A 20,575-nucleotide genomic window follows, 5' to 3' on the forward strand; every position below is an offset into this window, starting at 1 on the left:
GTCTCTGACTTCTGTTTTGTCGTTTTTTGTACCATATATGAGGTGTGGTCAAAAAGTATCTGACCTTTGACCAAAAGACAAGTAATATTGAAAGTCTACACACTTCTTATTTCTTTATTGCCCACAAGGGGCTAAACATAGAGGGGACAAACAAGGACAGACAAAGGGATTAAGTTGATTACATCAACCCCAGTGCCTAATTTATCGACCCCGAAAGGATGAAAAGCAAAGTTGACCTCAGCGGAATTTGAACTCAGAATGTAATGGCAGACGAAATGCCGCTAAGCACTTCGTCTGGCGTGCTAACATTTCTGCCAGCTTGCCACCTTGTAAGTCTACACACTTCTACCAGCATTCCTGCTACTGCTGGAAGCATTCCTGGGAGTCACTTTTTGAGATGCTGTAGAGCCTCCTCCTCCTCCTAGTCAAATCCCCTTATAAGGCATTTGTTGGCCAGGGCACTGGCACCATACTGACACCAAACATGAAATCACGGCGGGGGCGGGGGGGGGGTCTGCAAAGCAAACTTCTTAATGACACAGCCATATCAGCACTAATACTAATACTTTTATGAATCTTGGCAGGATGAAAACTAAAGTTACCTTCAGCTGGGTTTGAACTTGGAACTAAATACTGAGAAACATTTTTTTCATTGCTGTATCCTACACCCTTTAACCCCAATTCAGCTATCCAGTGCCCTTTTATATGTAAACTGTAACGATGGTCTTTTGATACCAGTTATAATTATGTCTAAAATTTAGAGCTCATAATAAATCCTGAGCACCCATTAAGTATTTCTAGTAATTAAGCAACGTGAATAGAAGTTGATCATCATTCCCCAACTTTTAGATAATCACCAGAAATAAATTACCGAACTTCCTGCCCAGATGTGGAATGAAGCATGATGTTTCAGTAGTATGCACAAGTTAATTATTTTCCATTTCATGTTGTCTTTGAGAAGCAATAACTGTTTGTTGTCACAGAACAAGACCTGACCAAGTTAGAGCATTCAAAGAAGTGAAATGATGCCGTAAAAGCAGCGACCAGTCAAAGACAAGACTGAATTGCGTTTGATTCTTTGTTTCCATTTTGGATGCTTTAAAACTATTTAAATCTATTTCAATGAAATATAAGATCATAAATTCATAATATTCTAGTCAGCACTTGAATTATATGACTCTGTTAATATTAAATGTGAATTGAGTTTGGTCTTGTGTATGAAGCCTTTTGATATCAACCCATCTGAAATGGTCCCCTGTTCTGTGATACAAACTCCCTATTTTAAAGGGATCTTAATTAAAAGTTTCTATCAATATTTCTTGCTAATTTATGTTTCAAACACCAGCTTAATAATGACATGGTTATTTTAACAAGTTCTTTATAATTAAAAAAAACCCCAAAAAACAAACACACTGTGTATTTCATTAGAAATATGGTAACAAAAATCTAATGGTTGAATTGAGCTAAGTTTTCTGTATTGTATATTAACAAGCTCATTTATTCACTCATTCATTTTTACATCCATTTTTCTGTGCTAGCATGGGTTAGATGAATATATTATTGATTTCAAATTTTGGCTTGAGGCCAGCAATTTTGGGGGAGGGAGTAAGTTGCTTGCATCAACCCTGGTGATTAACTGGTACTTATTTTATCGACCCCGAAAGGATGAAAAGTAAAATTGATTTCAGCAGAATTTGAACTCAGAATGTAAAGATGGATGAAATGCCGCTAAGCATTTTGCCTGCTTTGCTAATGACTCAGCCAGCTCTTCATCTTAGATGAATATATTATGGAGACATTGTTTTGCAGCTTGATGCCTTTCCTGTCATTAGTTTCTACATGTTTGTCAAGTGAGGGTTATATTTCTCATGTTTTCAAAGGTACAAAGCCAACAGTTGATTTATTGGCAGGGAGAATTACAACAGTTTATTGCTTTTTACACAATGAGTTTTGGAGAAGTGCATATGTAAATACACAGACAAACACACACACATGGATACCTACTACCTATCTATGTACATATATACTTACATCCCTCTAGATGCAAATGAGCTCAGAAGAATACAAGAGAATATCTATGTACCATTGATAAAGAGTTTGTAAAAACAGGATAAATACTAACTTGTCTGTAGCAAAGTATGGCTGAACACGAGTTGCTGGAGAAGAAATGCAACTCCTTAATTCCTATGTTACAAATGATCACAGCAACTAAGGCAATAAAAATTTGCAACATTGAATTTCCCAGGAAGTCTCATCCTCGAAATTTTCCAGGAAGTCTCATTCTTGGAACTTCCTAAGAAATCCTTGGAACTTTCCAGGAAGTCCTTGGAATTTTCTGGGAAATCTCAGCCTCAGAGCTTTCCAGGAATTCTCTCATCCTCGGAACTTTCCAGGGAGTCTCTCGTCCTTAGAACTTTCCAGGCTTCAGATACCCCATGTCTTTATCAAAAGACACTTGTCAAAGTTGCTACTGTGTAGTGGGACTGAATCCAAAGTCATGTGGTTGGAAAGTGAATTTCTTAATCACAGCCATGCCTGCACCTAAGTAGCAATAATATTCTGGTTATGCAGTTGATGTTATGGAGGCATGGAATGGGCTGTGCAAAAATCAACCACTGTAAGTTAAAATTTTATGCTGCAAGGAAGGAAAAAAAGTATTGAGTTTTGAGCAGCACCTTTTGTTGGTGATAAGATCCACATCAACTAGTGTTTATGAATAAATAATGTAGGTTTTGTGGGCCCCTAATTTCATCAGGGCTCTTATTCAGTTATCCTACAGTGTCATCTGACATTTCTTTCCTCCCTGATGAAGAGTTCTGTTGGAAGCATTGGGTTTCCCTTCTTTCTTGTCTTTTTTGTGTCATAAAATTTATTTCACTTCTCGGTTTATTCGTATAACAGTATTTTTTTGGTAAGCAGGTGAATGTAGTATAATCCTCTTGCACTCTATTGGCTATGACAACGAGGGTTCCAGTTGATCCGATCAACCAAACAACCTGCTCGTGAACTTAACGAATGGCTGAATGCCCCACAGACACATGCACCCTTAACATAGTTGTCAGGAAGATTCAGCATGACACAGAATGTGACTAGGCTGGCCCTTTAAATTAAAGGCACAATTCACTTTTGCTAGTTGAGTGGATTGGAGCAGTGTGGCATAATGTGTCTTGCTTAAGGACACCACACTTTGCCAGGAAATGAACTCATGACCTTTTAATTGTGAGCCAAATACCCTAACCATTAATTATATAGTATAAAAAATGTAGTGTTAACATTAAAAAAATGTCAATATCATTCCAAATCTTCCAGCATTTCACATGGAATTTTTGGTCGTCCTATGTCATCTTGGTGTCAACTCATCATTTTTTGGCTGTAAATTTTGGTCTGAAAGATTCAGGTTGCATGCAGGTAAATAATTTTTACCAAGGCTTAAAATCTCTAGTTTATTTAGAATTTTGCTGTGTGTTTATTTATTAAGTGAGTTAATTAACTAAGGATGTGAAAGTCATTAAGATATTTCTGATCTACTTTGATCTACTTTGCTAACTAATCTTTCCAATAAGGGATGAGGGAGCTTCTACATGGTCGTTCAATCTGCTAGAAATAGCAGCCAAATATACCCACAAACCATGTTGTGAAAAAAATAAACTAAGAGGATACAATTTATAATGTTATCTTGGATAGCATACTATATCTCTAAAAATAAGACAGGTTCTTCATAGCTAAAATGCTTTTTTGATCATAGATCTACTTGATTAGGACTAACATTAATGGTCTAAACATTAATGACAACAACAACAACAACACACCTAACAGAAAATATGATACGATGTCAAAGCCTACTAGCTAAGATTTCTGATAGACAAATCATACAAAATGGGAAATTGTTTCAATATCAATTATGTATAATAAGAATTATTTTACACTAGAAATGTGTTATTGCACTTAAACTAATCTAACCTATCTTAATCTGAGTCACTTATGCTATTCATTGCCTAATTCTATCTACTTTTAATTGGAAAGAAGTTTTTGATAAGTATCAGCGTAACTTTATATTCTATCAGAAAACATTCACAAGAGATTAGAATATAAGTTAATTACCAAAATATTCCATCTGATATATATTTATTCTAGAAGTACATTATTAAGTTGTCATATGTAACCCTGTAACCTCTTTGGAATTATTCTTTTTAAGAGTTATTTTTAAGATTATTTTCTTTAATGAAACATTTCTGAAAATGTTCAGAATCTAAATAATGCAGTTAACCTTGTCTTGATGTGGTTTTAATGGGGATATTTAAATGTGTTTCATACAGGAAGTATTTTAAGTTATTGATTTTTTTTATCACATGAAAATTTCTAAAAAAAAAAAAAAAGAAAGAAAATTATAGGTGCAGAAGTAGCTGTGTGGTAAGTGGCTTGCTTACCAACTACATGGCTCCAGGTTCAGCCCCAGTGTGTAGCACCTTGGGCAAGTGTCTTCTGCTATAGCCTTGGGCTGACCAAAGTGAGTGGATTTGGCAGATGGAAACTGAAAGAAGGCCATAGTATATATATATATGTGTGTGTGTGTGTGTGTGTGTGTATGTCTGTGTTTGTCCCTCTGCCATCATTTGACAATCGATGTTGGTGTGTTCACGTCCCCATAACCTAGCGGTTTAGCAAAAGAGACTGATAGAATAAGTACTAGACTTACAAAGAATAAGTCCTGGGGTCAATTTGTTCGACTAAAGGCGGTGTTCCAGCATGGCCACAGTCAAATGACTGAAACAAATTAAAAGAATATTATCTAATGACTAATTAATTATCTTTTACTTGTTTCAGTTATTCATGGTGGGATACTGACTCAAAGAGTTTAGGTCCCAGTGCTTATTCTAAATTTTTAAGCCTGTTTCTTTTATCGATAATTTTTGTGTGAAGAAAGCAATTAGGAAATGAGACATCATTTAACATTAACACATTTTTTATTGTTGTGATTGAAAGCAATGAGCTGCAGTGTCTCGGTCAAAATATATACAATACTCACATGGGGAGAAATTACTGGAGTCAACACAACTTAAACAAAACATTTTGTAAATAACGAGTATACTTTGCTGAACATGTGGTCAGAGAAAAATAGAAGTACATTTCAGTGTAGCTCTTGCATGCTGTCCTGGCATAGGCAAAGAGAGAGATCTGTGCTTCTTGGCATCCAAGCAGTGAAAGAGAAAGAGATTCACATCCACTGGAATACACAGGTGTCACCTGCAACTCTACCTGGTGGTGTTTACTAGCAAAGGGACATAATTCAGCTAACCTCGCAAGTCGACTACATTCGTTTATGCTGAAACATCATGAACTACTGGGATATAAAGAAACCAACACCAGTTGTCAAACAGTGTAGGGGACAAATACAAACACAAAGATACACATATATAAATGTATACATACATATATATACATGATAGGCTTCTTTCAGTTTCCGTCTCCCAAATCCACTCACAAGGCTTTGGGTAGCTTGGGGACTTTAACAGAAGACACTTGCCCAAGGTGCCATGCAGTAGGGCTAAACCAGAACCAATTGGTTGGGAAGCAAATTTCTTGCTACACTACCATGCCTGCATCTTATAAATTATATTTTCATTTTTCCAGCAAATTAGGGAGATATCTGTGGTTATTCTGACCTCATCAACAAAGCAATCCTTTATTGTATTTGTCTAAGTAGTGATGAAAGAATCCCTAAGTGAATCGTCCTAGCAAAATAGAGTTCTTTAGAACTATCAAAAGATATTCTTTCACTCCTTTACTTGTTTCAGTCCTTAGATTGCAAACATTCTGGGGCAGGCCCTTAAAGGGTTTAGTCAGTCAATTTGACCCCAGTACTTATTTCTTAAGTGTGTTGCTTACTCCTTACATCTATTTTGCTGAATTGCTGAGAAATTAATATGTAAACAAATCAACACTGGTTGTTGAACAGTGTGGGTGCAAACATAAACACACACACACACAACCATCTATCTGTCCATCCATCAGTGTGTGTGTGTATCTGTGTGTGTGTATGTATGTATGTATGTATATAACAGGCTTCTGCACAGTTTCTGCAAATTCACTTACAAAGCATTGGTTAACCTGAGGCTGTAGTGGCAGACACTTGCCTGAGGTGCTGCACAGTAGGACTGAACCTGAAACCACATGGTTGTGAAGTGAACTTCTCAACCACACAGTCATGCCTGCACCTTAATGATGCTTTGTAAAGCATTGTTTTGATTTATGGCCCTCTGTGTTATAGGTCCAGGATGCTTCCACCTCAAGACTCTTAGAGATAGTTTATATTCAACTCTTTATGCCTTGACAGACAGTCAAAGAAGTCGAGAATGTCTTAAGTACTCATAGTCTTCTTTCTGCAGCTTCTCTCATGGCTGATTCTTCCTATGTTTGATAAGGAAGTTCTGTTGCAAAATCTGCAGGCAAGGAAGGTGCTGCAGGTCTGCGGTGGCTTGTCTTTCTTTCTTTGGCATTTTGCTTCAAGTTTCCAGGACGTTTTCTTCCTCGGGCTGTTTGACTCCTTTGCACACTAAGGTTTTCTATGCTGTTCTGTCCTCAGCTAACTTTTCCCAAGTCTTTGCATCAATGTGGCTCTTGGTTAGGTTGCTCTTATGTATGTCCTTAAATCTCAGCTATGATCATCCTCTGAATCTGCCACCATGACCAACTTGCCATATAACAGCTGTTTGGGAATTCTGTTGTCATCAACTTCTCATGTCCAAGCCATCTCAGTCTCTTTCTCCACAGAGATAGTTTAGAAGCTTAACATATAATATTGGAAATATATTCATAAAGATTATAGCTGTTTTCCAATTCATATTGGAAATATATTATTAACGATAATAAATCTTTAATAAATGTTACAAAGAAGAGGAATTGGAAGGAAAGAAGAGAAAGAACAATGACATCAAAAGGATTGGAATAGGTGGGAGGTGGAATGAACAAGAGTAGGATTGGAAAGCTACCCACATAGTTTTCTCCTGACTATCCATTCCTTCCGCTTTTTCCTCTTTCATAGACTCTCTTCCACTATTCAACAAAATCCATGCTTGAAATGTCATAATTTTATTTTTAATATTTCATCTAAAATTTTTCATCTAAAACATCAAACTAATATACTCTTGGAGTGCATCCATTTGACTTGTATTTGTTTTTGTTCTTGAAATTGCCATTCATCACTTATCTGCCTATGTGTAGAGGTAGTTGGGAAGAGAGGGAGTGATTGCCAGTAGCTGATGGGCAGAAGCAGAAGTAGGTGTAAAATGGTATACCCTACATTTCAAGTTATCTAAACACATGTGGTCTAGTGCATAGTGAATTAATTACTTAAGTTCATCCTCTTTACCTTATCATTCAAGGATAAATACTAGATTTCTTTGGAATATAAGCTATATATATATATATAATATATAAATATATGCATATATACATACATATATATGTATGTATATACATATATGGGTACAGGACATTAAAAAAACGTTGAACACAATGAGAAATGAAAACATAAAAACAAAAACATAGAAACGAACTTGTTTTCGAACAACGAAAATAAACAAACAGAGAAACAAGACATACAACACAAGGAATATTCCCCTTCTTCAGTTGTCCCTGTCTCAACTACTCCACGTTTTGAAGGCAAGGACAAGATGTGACTTCGTTGAAACAGTCCTTCCTGCAAAGCAAATTAGATAAAATTTGGAATTTTTTGCGGAGGGCGAAATTGGTAACAAGAACAGGACAGTGAGAAGAAAACAGTAAAAACAAATGGTGAGGGCTGCTGAGCCAAGACGATAGAAAAAATATTCTGAATGTGAGGACGATGAGCTTATGAAGGAGACAGTATAAGCACATCCTTTCATTTTGAAGGTTGTGGGCAGAAAGACAGATTATCTTTTGTCATGTGTCAGAGACGAGAGAGTCGAGGAGGAGGTATGAGAGAGAGGGAACGGTGAAGAGGAGAGGAGAAGAATAGGGAAGGGTGGGGGAGAAAACCAGAAGGGATGAAGAACAAGAGAGGGAGAGAGATAGTAATGGTAGAAGAGTGCGCATCGTAATTATTAAGATAAAACTTACTTGGAAAAGGATGCGTGACGTTTGATCATATAATAATATAAATAATATATATGTATGTATGTATTTATTCTTTTATTTGTTTCAGTAATTTGACTGCAGCTATGCTGGAGCACCACCTTTAGTTGAACAAATCAACCTCAGGACTTATTCTTCGTAAGACTAGTACTTGTTATATCGGTCTCTTTTGCTGAAGTGCTAAGTTACGGGGACATAGACACATCAACATCAAGTTGTCAAGCGATGGTGGGACTGAACCTGGGTACAGAGAAGAAACACAAACACACACACACATATATAAAAATAGATATGACGGGCTTCTTTCAGTTTCAATCTACCAAATCCACTCACAAGGCTCAGATGGTGCTTTTAGCATTCCACTAGCATGGATGCCAGTCATGCGGTGCTGTCATTGGCCACATCAGTGAATTTTATTTTGATTTCACTTGCCTCAACAGGTCTTCACAAGCAGAGTTTAGTGTCCAATGAAGGAGAGGTAGGCATAAGTGGGCTGATTACACCCCTGGCAAAGGCCACAAGGTTAGGATCTCATTTGGCTTGCCGGGTCTTCTCAAGCACAGCATGTTTCCAAAAGTCTTGGTCACTGGTCATTGCTTCGGTGAGGCCTAATGTTTCTCTGTTTGTGACCTTGAAGTCAGTAATTCAGCCATCCATGTCACTACTCAAGCCTTCCATCCTCAAATACAATGTTCCTATATTTTATCTTTTGCCTTTTACTTATTTATGTGAGGTGTTGGTGCCTGTAAAAACATATCTGACCAGGGGGAAATATATTGTTTAGAATACAGGTGAGTGTTGACAACAGGAAGGGTATCAAGCTGTAGAAAATCTGCCTTAGCAAAATTTGTCTGACCCATACAAGCATGGAAAAAAATGTACATTAAAGTGATGATGAAGATGATGGTGTGTCTTCAAATTTGTCTATTTATTATTGGGAAAACTGAAATGTAGCATAAAAAAGCATCCATATTTCGTAAGTTTTAGTATTTTGGAATGTTTAACCTTTTAAAACATCAAGCCTAACCCATCCAGAAAAAAAATACAGAAAAGACAATTTTCCTCTCTGGTTTTGGAAGTTTAGATATTTACGTCTGAATAGTTGCTCTTTCGATTCTTAATCTCTCACTCAACTATGAAGTAAGGATCATACCTACTTTCATCTTAGTTATTTTTGGGGAAAACTGCAATATGCCTTAGCGTAAAACACTATAAAACCAGTTTTTGCTTCAATATTTCTCTATAAAAATAAGTGCCATTTACTCTTCTTCACTCCACTAGGTTTTGAACACGTGACCTTGAAGTCAGTAATTCAGCCATCCATGTCACTACTCAAGCCTTCCATCCTCAAATACAATGTTCCTATGTTTTATCTTTTGCCTTTTATTTGTTTCAATCTTTGGACTGTGTCCATGCTGGGGCATTGCCTTTAATGGGCTTAGTTGAAAATAGTCAACCCCATTATTTATGTTCTTTTTTTCAAGTCTGCTACTTATTCTATCAGTTTCTTATGCTGAATAGCTGTGTTACGAGAATGTAAACAAACCAACACCGGTTGTCAAGTGGTGAAGTGGACAAATGCAAAGACATACAAATATGCATACACACATGAATGCATACACGCATGCACACAATCACGTACACACACACACACAAATATAATTATTTTTGTAATGGTGAAATTTGAAGTTTCTGGTTAGAAGTTTGCTTTCTAACCACATGGCTCTGGTTTCAGTCCCACTGTGTGTCACTTTGCACAAGTGTCTTCTATTATAGCTTCAGGCTAACCCAAACCTTGTGAATGGATTTGGTATATGGAAACTGAAAGAAGCTCACCATATATATACATATACACTCACGGAGTGGTTGGCATTAGGAAGGGCATCCAGCTGTAGAAACACTGCCAGATCAGACTGGAGCCTGGTGCAGCCTTCTGGCTTCCCAGATCCCCGGTCGAACCGTCCAACCTATGCTAGCATGGAGAATGGATGTTAAACGATGATGATATATATATATATATATATATTATATGTGTGTGTGTTTGTCTCCAGCAACAATTTGATGACTGGTGTTGGTTTGTTTTCGGCCCCTGTAACTTAGCAATTTGGTAAAAAGAGTCTGATTGAATAAGTAACAGACTTTTGAAACAAGTCCTGGGGTTGATTCGTTTGACTAAAATTCCTCAAAGTGGTGCCCCAGCATGGCTGCAGTCCAATGAGTGAAACAAGTAAAAAATAAAAAAAAAAAGTACACACACACACATATGACAGACTTCCACACAGTTTCCATCAACTAAATTCATTCTCAACATATTGGTCAGCCTGGGGTTGAAATTGTCTATTCCATGGTACCAAGCAATGGAACCGAACCCAAAAAACCACACACTCACAAAGCAAAGCAGAGCGACCTTAACCACACAGCCACGCCGAAATCCAACATACAACTTATCTTTATTTTTCCAAAAATGCGAGCAGCAAATATTTTTTGACAAGTTATTAGAAGTTGCGTCTATCGAGATACTTCACTGATAATCCATTTCATGTTCAATAAACTAAAAAGCTGCACTATTTCAGTCTCTGGAAGCATCTTGTTGCAGCAGCAGCAGCAGCTATTCATTCGGTTGCAAGCCAATGTGCATACTGCTCACTTGATTTATCATATACCTTGCTACTGCAGCGACGAGTCAGGATGCACACAAAGCTCATGTTATTGCTTTTTTTTCTCCTTGTTTTGGTTTTGTTACACGTCTTTTATTTATATTTTATTTTATTTCATTTTATTTCATTTTATTTTATTTTATTTTATTTTATTTCATTTTATTTCATTTTATTTATATTTTATTTATATTTTATTTTATTTATTTTATTTTATTTTATTTTATTTTATTTTATTTTATTTTATTTTATTTATTTTATTTTATTTTATTTTATTTTATTTTATTTTATTTTATTTTATTTCATTTTATTTATTTTATTTTATTTTATTTTATTTTATTTATTTTATTTTATTTTATTTTATTTTATTTTTTTTATTTTATTTATTTCATTTCATTTCATTTCATTTCATTTCATTTCATTTCATTTCATTTCATTTTATTTTATTTTATTTTATTTTATTTTATTTTACTACCTACTGCAGCAGTTGATGCTCTGTCTGTTGTGGTTATTTTGCAGTATGTTGCAGTACAGTTTATTTCTCATGTTATTTAAACTCTCCTCCTCTCTCTCTCCCTCTCTCTCCCTCTCTCTGTCACCTTTCTCCCTTCCTCTCTCCAACTTTCTCTCTCCCCTCCAACTTCTCCTGCTCTCTTTTCTCTCTATCTCTATTTTTAGTTTTAAGAAGTTAGATTTCTTATGCTTCACCTTTAACTGAAGAATCAGTTGCAGTGATTATGACGAAACTGCATAATAATAATAATAATAATGATAATAATAATAATAATAATAATGATAATAATAATGATAATCATCATTATCATAATCAGTAGCAGTGATTATGACGAAACTGCATAATAATAATAATAATAATGATAATAATAATAATGATAATCATAATCATCATTATCATAATCAGTAGCAGTGATTATGTTGAAAGTGTATAGTAATGACGGTCACTCCCGTCAATTTCGACGTATGAGTGTTTGAAGGAGAGGATTTAAAAGAATAAAGAGAGAGAAAGAAAAAAAAAATGATGATAATAATGGTTTCAAATTTTGGCACAAGGCCAGCAATTTTGGGGGCAGGGTTAGGTCGATTACATAAACGTCAGTGATCAACTGGTACTTATTTTATTGACCCTTAAAGAATGAGAGGTAAAGCCGACCTCAGCAGAATTCAAACTCAGAACGTAAAGACAGACAAAATGCCGATTGGCATTATGCATGGCGTGCTAACGATTCTGTCTTATATAATAATGATGATGATGATGATGATGATAACAACAGCAGCAATAATAAAATGATGATGATAATAATAATAATAATAATAATGGTAATGATAAAAATTACAACAACAGCAATAATGATAAAATAATAATAACAATAATAATAATAAAACAGAGTAATAGAAGCTAGAAGGCTTGATTTGGTAGTTGTAGATAAAGAGAATAGAAAGTGCCAGATAATTGACTTTACAGTCTCAAATGATGAGAAAGTCAATATGAGAGGTATAGAGAAAATAGCAAAGTACCAGGACCTGGCCATTGAATTACAGAAACTATGGGAAGTGCAGATAAATTGTATCCCTGTAGTTATGGGTGCATTAGGAACTATCCCTAAAGTTTTGAACAGATGGATAGAGGAAACAAGCATAAAACCCGGTATAGTACAGCTCCAGAAAATAGTGTTATTAGGGACAGCTAAGATATTTAGGAAGGTTCTTGGCATCTAAGGTTACTTGTTGTAGCCCGATGCTAGGATTTTTTCTTTTCCAACAATTTAATCTGTTGAGCATATACGAAATAATAATAATAATAATAATAATAATGGTTTCAAATTTTGCCATAAGGGCAGCAATTTTGGGGGAGAGGGTAAGTCAATTACATTGACCCCAGAGTTTCACTGGTACTTAATTTCTTGACCCCTGAAAGGATGAAGGGCAAAGTTGACCTCAGTGGAATTTGAACTCAGCACGTAGTGATGGGCAAAATACCACTAAGCATTTTGTCTAGCAGGCTAATGATTCTGTCAGCTCACTGCTTCATATAATAATAATAATAATATAAAAGATGGGCTACAGTAAATATTCTGCTCAGTACCACAGACTTGCATGTCAGTTATCTGACCTTAACTAGTTGAGCATGTCCCCTGGTGGCTGACAATATTTGCATCTCTGATCACGAGCAGGAGTAGTGGGGGTGCATCATAGCCATGTGTTGAGAGGAATTCTATGGAGTTTGAATAATTCACTTCTGGAAACATGGGTGTTTTGTTCAACATCCTTAAACAACCCTCATTCAGGGACCTTTTTAGTGGGATGGTCTACTCAACCCGAAGAAAATTCTAACTGGGCTCCTTCTGCAAGTTTATGTGCTGTTATATCAGACGGGTAGTAATGATAGGTATATTGGGCTTTGTATAATTGTACCCCAATGTCACTTTGATGGCATGAACTGCTCTCTCACTCAATAATAATAATAATAATAATAATAATAATAATAATTATGTTAATACTGTATGATAATAAGAATAATCCTTTCTACTATAGGTACAAGGCTTGAAATTTGGCGGAGGGAGCTAGTCTATTACATTGACCTCAGTACTCTACTGGTACTTATTTTATCGACACTGAAAGGATGAAAGGCAAAGTTGACCCTGGTGGAATTTGAACTCAGAACATAAAGACAATAATAATAATAATAATAATAATAATAATAATAATAATAATAATAACAAAAGATAGTGCTCATGGGAACTGCTCATATCCTACGCAAAATACTCTCTATGTAACCTCAAGGTTTAAAACAACCATAATTTTCGGTTAAAAAAAAAAAAAAAAAAAACTTTTTTTTTTTAGACATTCATTAGTACAACATCCCCACCCCCCAAATATATGGCACACTAGGCATAACAACAACATGAACTTCCAACCCTGTTGTCTCTTGAGGTCTCTGGGTGAGACTTGGAGCCAACTTGTACAAATATAAAGCAAAAGTCAAACATAGAACAATAATAACAATAATAATAATAACAATAATAATAATAATAATAATAACAATAATAATAATAATAATAATAATAATAATAATAATAATAATAATAATAATAACAATAATAATAATAATAATAATAACAACAATAATAATAATAATAATAATATAATAATAATAATAATAATAATAAATGCCCTGATGCAGTACCAGGCAGTGGCTCTCATGGCTTCTGATCTTAACTGATTGGAAGTGTTATCATGTACATTGTTTGTCTTGGTATAAAAGATGGGCTACAGCAAATATTCTGCTCAATACCACAGATTTGCTTGTCAATTGTTTGACCTTAACCAGTTGAGCATGTCCCTTAGTGGCTGACGATATGTGCATCTCTGATCACGAGCAGAAGTAGTGGGGGAGCATCATAGCATGTGTTGAGAGGGATTCTTTGGGGTTTGAATAGTTCACCTCTGGAAACATGGGTGGTTCTTTCAACATCCTTAAGCAACCCTTATTCAGGGACCGTTTGAGCGGGATGGGCTACTCAACCTGAAGAAAATTCTAACTGGGCCCCACCTGCAAGGTCATGTGCTGTTTATCTTGATATGAGATCACCATGTCGCGCACATATGGTTGTGATGCATGTGCCTGGTGTACCTTTATCAGACGGGTAGTCATGATGGGTATATTGGGCTTCGTATATTTTACCCCAGTGTCACTTTGATGGCATGAACTGCTCTCTCACTCAATAATAATAATAACAATAATAATAATAATAATAATAATAATAATAATAATAATAATAACAATAATAATAATAATAATAATAATAACAATAATAATAATAATAACAATAATAATAATAATAATAATAATAACAATAATAATAATAATAATAATAATAACAATAATAATAATAATAATAATAATAACAATAATAATAATAATAATAATAACAATAATAATAATAATAATAATAATAATAATAATAATAATAATAACAATAATAATAATAATAATAATAATAACAATAATAATAATAATAATAATATAATAATAATAATAACAACAGCAACAATAATAAAAGAGTGCATTATAGATGTGGCTATATCTGCAGACATGAATGTAGCAATCAAAGAACAGGAGAAAATAGGAAAATACCAGGATTTGGCTCAGGGAAATATGATGACTGTGGAGGGTTTCTACAAGAGTAACCCCAGTTATTATAGGTACCCTAGGCATCATGGTCAACAAACTTAACTTTTCAGAAATCTGCTCTATTGGGAACAGTAAGAATTGTAAGAAAGGTCTTTTGATATCTAAGGGAACTGGTTGTGGTTTGGTATCAAGAACATTGATTCTGAATGTAAAATATTTGTGTGCACCATAGACGCAAGCATGGCTGTGTGGTAAGAAGCATGCTTCCCAATCACATGATTCTTGGTTCAGTCCCACTGTATGACACCTTGGGCAAGTGTCTTCTACTATGGTCTTGGGTTTGGTAGACGGAAACTGAAAGAAGCTCGTCACGTATATTTATATATATATATATATATATAATATATATATATATATATATATATATATCACCTTGATCACTTTGACAGCACGCTGTCCACTCCTCTCTGGATCGCGCCTTTCTCATCCACATGATCCTAATCGCCCTCCTGAACTCGTAGCTCCACCGTCGTGGAGGCCTTTCGAGTGGTTGTTTCTGCTCGCACAGGTACCACTCGACAACTGCGCAGGTCCACCGATTATCAGTGAGTCAGGCGATGTGTCCAGCCCATCTAAACTTGCTGTGTGTATATTCTGCGATGACATCCCTCACGCTGGACTTCTCTCTGATGACCTATACGTGTGTATATGTATATACATATACATGTGTATATGTATATACATATACACATGTATCCATGTGTGTGTTTGTGTCTGTGTTTGCCCCACCCTACCCCACTGTCACTTGACAACTGATGTTGGTATTTGTGTCACTGTAACTTAACAGTTCAGCAAAAGAGACCAATAGAATAAGTACTAGGCTTATAAAGAATAAGTCCTGGGGTGGATTTCTTTGACTAAAACCCTTTAAGGTGGTGCTCTAACATGGCCACAATCTAATGATTGAAACAAGTAACAAAATAATCATAGAGAATAATGATAATTGTTTCAAATTTTGGCACAAGGCCAGCAATTTTAGGAAGAGTGGGTAACTTGATTACATCTACCCCAGTGCTCAGTTGGTTCATGTTTTATCAATCCCAAAAGGATGAAAACCAAAGTCAACTTGGGCAAGAATTTGAACTCAGAAGCACAGAGTTGCAAGGAATATCTGAATTGTTTATCTCGTTGCATTTTAATTTGCATAAAGAGTGGCATGACAGTGACCATGACCTTCTAGATCCTTCTCTGTGACAGGTGTTATTGATATTCAGATTGATCTTTTTCTGGTTGATGCGTCTAGGTGAAAAAAAAATAATGATAATTGAGGAGAATAATCCAGAGAAATGTTTATTTGACAGATAAAGGTTTCTCTGGAGCATTTGACAGAAACCTTTATCTGATAGGAAAAGAAATTTGGGTGAAGTGAGGTACAGCATGGATGATGAAACTGTACTTCTTGACAAGGGCCACAACTCAGTGATAGTACTAAGAACTGAATTTATGATTAAGTAGTCAGTATCCACAGCACCTTAACTTCATAGTTAATGGTTCGCGGTCCGACGTCTCCAGTGTGAGCAGTGGCGTGCCTCAAGGTTCAGTGCTGGGCCCTTGTTGTTCTTAGTCTTCATAAATGACTGCCCGACGACCTCACGCAACACACACCCTTCTATTTGCCGACGATATCAAACTGGTCGCTCCTCGCGATAATATAGAGGATCTTCGTCGATGCCTCCACCAAATTTGGAAGTGGTCTAACGATTGGGACCTGTGTCTGAACGTGTCAAAGTGCTGTCATCTGCCTGTCAGCTCTACTCCTGCAACTCAACTTGATTTCGAGCCGGGTCGTCTGCTGTGGAGAGGACCGATCAGGTAAAGGACCTAGGTATCTTGGTGGATTCCTCCTTTTCGCCTTCGGCCCAGTGCGTCCATGCTGCAAACAAAGCACGCGGAATTCTGTTCTTGATTTGACGGTCATTCGGAATGCTCACAGCAGCCATTATATTCCTACCACTCTATGTCACGCTGGTGAGACCCATATTGGAGTATGGGATTCAAGCCTCTTCTCTTACTCCTCAAAGACATACGCATCTCGAAAGAGTCCAGAAGCTGGCTACCCGCATGGTCATGGTCTCAAAAATTTTTCCTACGAAGAAAGGCTGAGGACGCTTGACCTTTATTCTCTTGAAAAACGCCGCCGCCGTAGTGATCTCATTCTCGCCCACAACATCATAAGCGGAAAGTGTAACCTTCGAAAGAGCTGTTCTTCACTCCTGCTCCAGAGCGTCGGCTGCGGGGTCATTCCGAAAAGCTCTACCTGCGACGATTTCATCTCAATCGAAGGAGAGGAGCTTTCTCTGTCCGGGTTGCCGTGGAACAAGCTGCCAGACGAGATGGTGAAGATGCCAACGACCGCTTTGTTCAAAGCCTCCCTGGACCTCAAGTGGCCTGAACTCTTTACAAGAACACCACCCTGTACTTAACTCCATGTCCCCCTACATGGCCTTGCTATTTGCTTTTGAGCCAAATTAACTAACTAACTAACTAACTAACTAACATAGCCACTGTACTCCTTATCCGCAGCAGCAACACACTGTATAGAATATTTATGTTTGAGGAAAGTCCTTCATTTTCTCTTTTATCTTATTTTTTATCTTTTCCATTCTGTTTGAATTTTTCCATTATTCGAGTCTTTGTAAGTTAACAATAAAACCATTAAAACCAAGTTTTGTAATTGTTTTGGTCTCGAGTTGTATTTAATCATTAAATAATGCCAGCAATAAGTAAGGTGAATAAAAAACGAAAATAACTATTTTTTTTTTGTCTTTTTGACCTTTTTCTGCTTCAGTAGTCCACTTCAACCTAAAGCAACAAAACTTTGAAAGGTGTGTTTTTTTGTGATTTATTTTTTTACAATAATTATGTTATTGAGAACTCAATTAGATTCAATGTCGTTATGTTTGTCTTAGGTTATTTGTATTTTATTATTTCAGGCTGGACGAGTCGAAGCTCTTGATAAATTAGTGGTAGAGAACGTCGAACAAATATATGAAGGGAAAAAGTTGGTGAGTTATTTATACTCAATATTTCTGATTATTATCTTAAAACATATAAATGGAAAATGAGGGAAGAGGGTGGCGGGAAAGACTCTTTTGATAGATAGTTTTTTTTTATAATTTTTTTGGTAGTAATTTTGTTTTCAATGCTTCTTATAATGTAGAATGAAACCACAATGTCAGAAGATTTATGATTTGTGTACAACCAGATTGTGAACTTAAGACATGAGTCATTGACCAATTAACTAATTAGACAGACATTTGTTTTTGTGACATTTCAACCAAGGCAGCCTGAAATGGTGAACTAAAGTCTCTATTGCCAATTCGAAAACAATTCCACTTCTCTGACTTTCAGAATTGAATGCTTTCTTAACAAATATGAAGTTCTTTTGTAATTTTATCTGATTATGAATATCTGCAGCATGATATCCATCTCATCACAACTTTCAGAGATTCACTCTCTGCTGAGCTGAATCTGTCACAAGCTTGAAAATAGATTGTCATTGTTGTTGTTGTTGTTGTTGTTGTTGTCATCATCATAGTCATCATCATCATCATCATCAGCTGCAGCAGCAGTATTGTTGCCCTCATCATAATTTTTACATCCATTAAACCTAGGAAGTCATGGGAAGAGGTGGTGAAGCATGATCTTCGAACATTGGGCCTCACAGAGGTGATGACAAGTGACCAAGACCACTGGTGATATGCCGTTTTTTTGAGAAGACTTGTCAAGTGAAATCATAGTTGTGGCCGATGCTGGTGTTATGTAACTGGTAGCTGTACTGGTGCCACATAGAAGCACCCATGCATGTGGCACGTGATAAGAACCCAAATCCACTCTTGGAGTGGTTGGTGTTAGGAAGGGCATCTAGCTGTAGAAACCATGCCAAACCAGACTGCAACTTGCAGGTCTCTGTCTTACTAGTTCCAGTCAAACCATCTAACCCATGCCAGCATGGAAAGCAGATGGCGATGAGCTGGCAGAAACGTTAGCACGCCGGGCGAGATGCTTAGCAGTATTTCGTCTGCCATTATGTTCTGAGTTCAAATTCCGCCGAGGTCGACTTTGCCTTTCATCCTTTCGGGGTCGATTAAATAAGTACCAGTTACGCACTGGGGTCGATGTAATCGACTTAATACCTATGTCTGTCCTTGTTTGTCCCCTCTGTGTATAGCCCCTTGTGGGTAGTAACGAAATAAGAAGCATGGAAAGCAGATGCTAGTTGATGATGATGATGATGATGATGGTTTTCTTTTTCTCATGCTTGCATAGGCTGGATGGGTCTTCTTCAGAGTTTTGTCACTTCTCGCAGTAATTCCTCACTTCCTTCACGACACTAAATCTCTTGAGATCAGTTATTTCCTTATGACCCCCAAGTCTTCCTTGGTTTTCCCCTCTTCTGTAGGTTCCTATCACCTGGATTGCTTGGTACTTCTTTATCCAATTGTTCATCCTCTATACACATCACATGTCTGTACCAGCAAAGTCTTCTCTCCTGAATCAAATTATATCCAGTTTTTCTCTCAGATGCTCAGTCATTCATCACACATCCAGCAGAGCATGCTCAATTCACTTCTTCCCACTTTTGTACAACCTCTACATTCATGTTTCATGCCAAGCCTTGTGAGTAGATGTAGTCAGTGGAAACTGAAAGAAGCCTTCATCACAGTGCATGACAACTTATAGTACAGCACCTCACCTGCAAAGTACAAGTGCATGATAGATCAAAATGATTGTAGTGGTTCTGAGTATAGAGTCTCATGAATTCCATCTTCTTTCATTTATATTTTTTTATAAACTCTATGGACACAAAGAAATTCCTGAAGTGAATCCAGTGGTGTATATCTCCATACTGTTATTGACATCAGGTAGCTGAATACTGTGGATGGACTTTAAACAGCATACTACGTGTATACCTGAATATAAAATTATTTATATATATATGTGTGTGTGTATGTATATATATATACACACACATATATACATATACATATCTTTCTATATATGTGCATTTATATATATATATATATATATATATATATATATGTGTGTGTGTGTGTGTGAGGTGTGTGTGTGTGTGTGTGTGTGTATAGAGTGTTAGGTGTGATGTACAGAAATTGAATATTGAGAAAAAAAGTTGTCAGAATTTTGGGGAAAAATCTTTTTATTTTTTCATTATTATTAGTGCTTTTGTTCCTTTCTCGAACTTTTCAAATAAAATTTTGTGAATGTGCAAACAGCTTGTTCATTTATATAAAACAATGTTTTTTTGGGGAGTTTTGTTTAGAAGAGAACTTTGTTTTTGTTTCTTTGGGTGAGGTTCCATCACAAAAAAGATGGATAGATAGATAGATAGATAGATAGATAGATTAGATAGACAGATTGACAGATAGATAGATAGATAGATAGACGGATAGATAGATAGACGGATAGATAGATAGTCAGACAGATAGACAGTTAGTTAGAGGGAGAGAGAGAGAAGGGGTATCACCCTTCCTGTTCACCATTTATTTATTTAGTCCTTTACCATGGTCTTTTCCGTAGGATTTTCTTTCCATGGATAAGCCTAGATAGATAGACGGATAGATAGATAGACGGA

General features: G+C 36.1%; 1 protein-coding gene across 2 annotated transcripts in view; it reads left to right on the plus strand.

Moving 5' to 3' along the window:
* LOC115211019 (protein disulfide-isomerase erp38-like) overlaps positions 1-20,575 on the plus strand; it is a 305,348-nt gene that overhangs the window by 187,800 nt on the left and 96,973 nt on the right. For both annotated transcript variants that reach the window (XM_036501737.1, XM_029779865.2), the window contains exon 9: positions 17,913-17,984. In XM_036501737.1, the coding sequence (XP_036357630.1) occupies positions 17,913-17,984 (72 nt within the window). The remainder of the gene's footprint in view (positions 1-17,912; positions 17,985-20,575) is intronic.

Source organism: Octopus sinensis, linkage group LG4 (genome assembly GCF_006345805.1).
Source record: "Octopus sinensis linkage group LG4, ASM634580v1, whole genome shotgun sequence".
In the NCBI taxonomy this organism is placed as follows: Eukaryota; Metazoa; Mollusca; class Cephalopoda; order Octopoda; family Octopodidae; genus Octopus; species Octopus sinensis.